The sequence below is a fragment of the Telmatherina bonti genome (assembly GCF_933228915.1).
Source record: "Telmatherina bonti genome assembly, chromosome: 20".
Taxonomy (NCBI): Eukaryota; Metazoa; Chordata; class Actinopteri; order Atheriniformes; family Telmatherinidae; genus Telmatherina; species Telmatherina bonti.
Window position 1 is genome coordinate 26,958,959 of NC_136618.1, and position 7,181 is coordinate 26,966,139.

General features: G+C 42.3%; 1 protein-coding gene across 1 annotated transcript; it reads left to right on the plus strand.

Annotated features, from left to right (window-relative positions):
- Window positions 1-280: 280 nt before the first annotated feature.
- Window positions 281-5,272, plus strand: LOC306770960 (apolipoprotein D-like; the record flags this gene model as incomplete). The annotated part of the gene is made up of 6 exons (XM_079259980.1): window positions 281-391; window positions 468-589; window positions 1,662-1,747; window positions 2,017-2,195; window positions 4,692-4,828; window positions 5,266-5,272. 6 exons carry the CDS (start codon window positions 281-283, stop codon window positions 5,270-5,272), a joined length of 642 nt encoding a protein of 213 aa, XP_079116106.1.
- Window positions 5,273-7,181: the final 1,909 nt, after the last annotated feature.

The following is a 7,181-nucleotide window of genomic DNA, read 5'->3' on the forward strand; positions in this document are numbered from 1 at the left end:
GTGCTTAAGACACACTCAGACTGATCCAACACCGAGCCTCCACCTGATATCGTCACACAGATCAGGTAAGAGAATGATAACAACTCAATCATTTCTGCATAAGTTACAGACCTATCATGTTTTTCTGTTCTGTTACGAAGAGTTATTAGCAAGGCTGTTTTAATGCAGGTCCTGCCACTGTTTCTTCTATCACTTCACTTCCACACTTCTTCACATACAAACACACACATATGAAGAAGATGATTTCTCGCCTAACACACTCTTCTCTTCTAAAGCAACAATGGCTGCTGTCGTCTTCCTCTTCCTGATGTTCCCTCTGATCTCAGCTCAGTCTATTGGATGGGGTCCCTGCCCTACTCCAGATGTGAAGAAGAACTTCTATCCAACAAAGGTAATACTTACACAAATGTACATGCAATCACACTACACTATGAGCCAACAAAGTAACGGTTTGTCTCTGTTACCAGTTCATGGGAAAGTGGTACGAGATTGAGAAGATTCCTTATGGCTTTGCTCCAGGAAAGTGCACTGAGATTAAGTATAGACTGGTGCAAACAGATACCATCCACTTTATCTACTCTTATACCTAGTAAGTATTAACACATACTGATTGTTTCTTTATTTGATCTCATGTTTGGTTGATGTGCTGTGTCACATCCTCATAAAACACTGGAAATAGTCTAGTTTTTGGTCTGTCCTCTGTTTGATGGGAAGACTGAAACAACTAAAACAGCTTGCCTGCCTCAGGTGGCATAAAAGGTTTTAATCGCCAATTACTACCTAATAAAAGTTATTTTATTGGCATTTAATGGATGCAAAGTGGTGCTTAATAGAGTGGTATTTTAGGTGGAAGATGAAGTTAATGAATTTATGACCTCACTGGCTTTCCATGGATAAAGAAATGGGCACATAAGTGCCTGATCAGTGGTGTAAATTAGCAACAGCACATTATTAACCATGGGGTAGAGGTTGGCCTACTTATTGTTTATTTACCCCTCTAAGAAAATTGTTCATTGTTAAATACCCATAGTTGGTTTTATGTACTATTTTTTTGCAAATGTTTATCTATTTCTTTCTGGCATATAAATAAAATATATTAGTATAAACAGTTCAGTAGAGTCCACCAAGATTACCTGTTCTATGGTTGTTGTTGCAATCATATAATTAATCATTTTGTTTGTATGAAATGATCCTGTTTGGCCTGTCTGGCGCAGCAAAGCATTCTGTATATTCCTCTACTCCGGCGACATGCACATATTACAAGTCATCAGATTATGAAGAAATTTCTCAACACAGATTTTACTGAAACCACCAGATGAATAAACCCTTTGAGCCTGATTTTAGGCCTCTGTTTAAAATGTGCATGTCCATACTGAAACGACTTTATGTCTGCAACTACAGGATTTATTTTAACACTTCTGGAGTTTTAGTAAAATGAATCATAGTAGATCATAAGATAATATGTAAATATTATCTCTGCAAAGATCAACTCAATTAACATGATCTCAGTGAGAGGTTTGAGTACAGATAGTTCAGGAGAGGTCTCCAAAATGTCCATTTTCATGCCCTTTGGCACAATTTGTTCTGAAAGCCTTCCAGCTGGGGGAGTTCGGGTTTTAAATGGTTACCAACCAGTTTAAATGTCTTTTTCTGTGGTTTAGTAAAGACAAAGAGATACAGAAAGGAGGCTCGGCCAAGATTCCAGACAAGGAAGAACAAGCCAAACTTAAAATGGGTAGCTCAGGCAGTAAGTATTTATTGTGTAGAGCATCTTGTTTCTGTTGTCTATTTCCACTCATCCCGCATTGCTGATTTTTTTTTTTTTGCTTAATTTTTCATCAAACATAATCAAGTTTACACACTTTGATTGACAGAAGGCAGATTTCTCCCTTACCTTTGTTAAATGCATGATTTTTTTAATGATAATATTGACAAAAATGGATTAATTTCACTTCAACACATAAATTTAGTCAAACTCTACATGTCTTTATTTTTCTTTGTGACCTTTGTTCCCAGTTTTCTCCAACCTTGACTACTGGGTTCTAGACACCAACTACCACAACTATGCTGTTGTGTACTCCTGTACAAACATTTGCAAATTTTTCAACTACAAATTTGCCTGGATTCTGGGACGGAGGCGTTCCCTGTCTCCAAAGACCATATACAAGGCCAAAGAGCTGCTGAAGAAGGCAAAGGTCAATGTGTCCAGGATGAAGACCACAGACCAGGACTGTTAGGATGACCAGGATCTTCATCTGGCACAATACTGCTGCTTTTACATTATGATAAAACATTGAGATTGTATTTTTTCCTCTGAAGAAAACAACATTATAACAATAAAGTTTTATTATTGAGGTATTGAACTCTTTTTATAGATAAAATACATATGAAAATACTTGAAATTTATAACTGGTTCTCTTGGGTTTCTGCATGATCTGCTCAGAGCATTATAGATAGAAGAAGTGTGCATATACATGCAAGTGAAACATATCAAAAATTGTCAGTAGTCTGCCATTATTCATCACAGTCTTAATAGAACATCTTAGATTATGTGAAGCAGGGTGAACAGGTCACCAGTCAATTGCAGGACCAACATAGAGAGATAAACTGACCCTCACATTTATCCCTAATCATGCTAAAGACAAATGAAATAAACACAACATAAACATAAACACAAAAACCCAAACAGAAGTGATAACAGCTAGCAACTATAAAGAAGGTTCAATCTGATGGCACACCTTGTAGTCCCTTAAAATTCTTAACAATTTGTCATTTTCTTCCTGGTAAAGCTATAACCAGTTAACTGCAGTATCAGTAGTCTATTTCTAAATACTGATCATAGACTGTATATAAAAGATGGACGGAGTCTCTTTGACATCACCCGTAGGTTTCTGAAGAGCTGAATTGGGCGGTTCCTATCATTGTCATCTTGGCAGCATCAAGTGTGTCTTTTCTCCCACAAAATACAAAAATGGGAACAAAAGAAGAGCAGACGGGGGGGCCGTGATCATGTTGTGTAGATGATTGATATTTATCGATCGACAACCTGCGTGCTGCTTAGAGGTAACTGAGCGAACTCAGAGTTAACAGTAGCTAACCAGCTAACGGACGTTAGCGGGCGAAAGGTATGTCACGTTGTTAAGTTGTTAAAAACTTTGGTTGTTTTACATTCCTCCTTCTTGAAACAGGAGATTAGATACCTGTCAATCAAAAGGACATGCCCCTATATTTACTGCATTTCTACATGAAATTACTTCTAAACGGAGAAGTTACAAAAAAATTCAGTCCCCCTCAGTTGTCGTGAAGGTAAACCTGAACTATCAAACCTAAAATGGTTTTTAGTACCAGGCTGTAAACATTTTTTGTTCTGCTCTGAAGCTGGTCTTTTTAACATGGGAGTCTATGGGGATTTGCATTGTTTTGGAATCCCTAGTGGAGAAAGGGGGAACTGCAATTTTTTTCTCTTCCGCATAGGCTTCACTTTTAACCACCTGAGTTTGCCATTTGGAACTGAGCGGCCGCTAGTTTGTCATGTCTTGATGAGAGCAGATTCCAGACAAGCAAAACAAAAAAAAAGCAGCTTTGTAATAATCCAGTTTTAACCTGTCCTTGTGCAATAAATACTTAAATTAAATCAAATCAATCACAAGATGAAGAGACAGATCTTTCATCCATTGTGATGGTTGTTTATCCAGGTGTTTGTGGGTTGATGACAGATGCCTTTAGACCTACTGCCACTCATTTGACTTCATAGTTTTCTAGTCTTGATGCTGAAGCTACCAATATAACCGTATGACATGATCAATCACTTTCTATCAAAAACCAATGGATGAAATTTAACATTCCATCCATCCATCCATCCATCTTCTGCCGCTTATCCGAGGTCAGATAGCGGGGGCAGCAGCCTAAGCAGGAAAGCCCAGACTTCCATCTCCCCTTCCACGTTTGCCAACTCTGCGGGGGGATCCCAAGGCGTTCCCAGGCCAGCTGAGAGATATAATCCCTCCAGCGTGTCCTAGGTCTTCCCCAAGGTCTTCTCCCAGAGGCACATGCCCGGAACACCTCACCAGGGAGGCATCCAGGAAGCATCCTGACCAAATGCCCGAGCCACCTCAACTGGCCCCTCTCGATGCAGAGGAGCAGCAGCTCTACCGGATGCCCCTCTCGGATGACCGAGCTCCTCACCCTATCTCTAAGGGAGAGCCCAGCCGCCCTTCGGAGGAAACTCATTTCAGCCGCCTTTAAATGAGATCTTATTCTTTCAGTCATGGCCCACAGCTCTTGACCATAGGTGAGGGTAGGACCTTAGATCGACTGGTAAATCGAGAGCTTTGCCTTCTGGCTCAGCTCCTTCTTCACCACGACAGACTGGCGCAGAGTCCGCTTTACTGCAGATGCCACACTGATCCGTCTGGCCTCCCAGATCTTAACAGCTTCCTCCCCCACCATCTGAGCCAACTTACCACAAGGTGGTGATCAGTTGACAGCTCCGCCCCCCTCTTCATCTCAGTGTCTAAGGCATGTGGCCTCTGGTCCGATGATACGACTCCAAAATCGATCATGGAACTGCAACCAAGGGAGTCCTGATGCCAAGTCTACATATGGACACTCTTATGTTGGAACATGGTGTTCGTTATGGACAATCCATGCCGAGCACAGAAGTCCAATAACAAAACCCCAATTGGGTTCAGAGTGGGAGAACCATACCTCCCAATCACTCCCCTCGTCTCACCCTCATTGCCCATGTGATCATTGAAGTCCCCCAACAGAACATTGGAGTCCTCAGAGGGAGCGCCGTCAAACACTCCTTCCAAGGACTCCAGAAAGGGTGGGTACTCTGAACTGCTGTTCGGTGCATAAGCACAGACAACAGTCAGAACCTGTCCCCACACCCGAAGGCGCAGGGAAACTACCCTTTGATCCACCGGAGTAAACCCCAACGTACAGGAACCAAGCCGAGGGCTGATGAGAATGCCCACACCTGCTTGGCACATCTCACCATGAGAAACTCCAGAGTGGAAGAAGGTCCAGCCCCTCTCGAGGGTACTGGTTCCAGAGCCTAAGCCACGCATCGATGTTAGTCCAACTATATCTAGCCGGCACCGCTCAACCTCGTGCACAAGCTCAGGCTCCTTCCCCACCAGAGAGGTGACATTCCACGTCCCTAGAGCCACCTTCTGCAGCTGGAAATCGGACCGCCAGGGTCCCCGCCTCTTGCTGCTGCCCAGCTCACATTGCACCCTACCCTTATGGCTCTTCCCGCAGATGGTGAGCCCACGGGAGGTGGGGCCCATGTAATCCTTTCGCGCTGAACCCGACTGGGCCCTATGGGCAAAGGCCCGGCCAACAGACGCTCGCTCTCGTGCCCAATCCCCAGGCCTGGCTCCAAAGGGGGACCCATATCACATTATTGAGTTCCTGTTCTTCATGTCTTATTATACCCATGGGGCATTTTCATTTTTGACATCTTGTTCGGCCATTTTTCATATTATTCCGCCAAACTTTGCCGCACTACTTCTCTTGCACCATTCAGGTCATTTCAGTCGTTCACATGTCAAACCCTGCAGCTCCTTCGGGAGATGTGTGCTACGACGTTTGTCGTTTCAAATCTTTGTAGTTTTTGAGATATTTAGCATTTTATGAAAAATTAATTTAGCCTTGTGATTGGCTGAATATTTTACATGATCAACAATATGGCTTCAGGAAAAACAAAACCACCTCATTAGCCCTCATAGAGTTTGTGGAAGAGGTAACTCCAGCAATTAAAAAAACAGTATGACATTGGGATTTTTGGGGATTTAAAAAAAGCTTTTGATTCTGTAGATCATGAATTATATATGAAGAAGCTTCAGATATATGGGGTTAGAGGTGTGGCCCTCAGCTGGCTTATTAGTTATCTGAATGACAGAGAACAATATGTTGAAATAAACCAAGTTCAAGCAAAATTAAAACCGCAAGCGGTGATATAGGCCCTCGCACCATGGCGCAACTCTGCATAATGCCACCGCCTCCCCTGCCAACATCCTTCCCATGCCTCTCTCAACCTAAAATGCAGCCAAACTGCAACTCTGGCCGTTTAGGCCTTATGAAGGGTCACTTCCTGTCACCTAGGGGCGGGGCTAACTTATCATCTAATTATTGACATGCACAAATGTGAAGGATATGACTGGCATCATCTGTAGCAAATTTGGTGCAGGTTGGTTGTTTTTTGTGGGAGTTATGTCAGTTTTCCTTTTCATTGCGTCACATCTGCTTTGCTGCCCCGCCTCTCCTAAATGATATCCACTATTAAAAGAAATAGCACAACTTTTAATCACACATGTCTCTTGAGCATCCTGATTCATTTGGGTTAAAGTTGGATCAAATTCTTGGGAGGAGTTGCTCAAAATGCATGGCAAAGAAAATGACAGAAATTACCCCAAATATGTCACCTTTTTCAAAATGGCTGACTTCCTGTTTGATTTAGCCCATATGTCCAAGAGACTTTTTTGAAAGTACTGGAAGGTTCTAAAACTGTGCCGAATCATATCCATGTCAGTCAATGTAGTGGGCGGGGCTGATTGATTGAAATATTGTAGGGGGCGCTATGGAGCCATTTACGATCTTCTCCACTATATTGTAATTTTACTCTATTAAGGACATAACTGTCATGACTCATGGCAAGTATGGTGAAGATCAACAATTTCACGGCTTTGTTACAGGTACTTCCTGGTTCATGATATCAGACACTTGTTGTTGCCAAGGGGTGGGGCTAGTTCATAGTCATATTATTGCATTGTATATTTTGTTCATCATGGGACTGGCATCAAATGTGTCGATTCCTGTGCTGATATGTTGTTTTATGTGGGAGTTTTAGCAATAAGTCTTTCTTAATAAGACATAAAACTTTGAGGGCCCGCCCCTCCTAAACTAAATCTTCTATTAGAAGAAATAACACAACTTTAAATCACACATGCCTCGTGAGCATCCTGTGCAAGTTGGGTGTCAGTTGGACAATATCCCTAGGAGGAGTTGTTTAAAATGCATGGCAAAGAAATGACCCCAAAAATGGCACCTTTTTCAAAATGGCCGACTTCCTGTTGAATTTAGCCCATATGTCCAAGAGACTTTTTTGAAGGTACTGGCAGGTTCTCCAACTGTGCTGAATTTTATTCATGTCGGTCCATGTAGTGGGCGGGGCT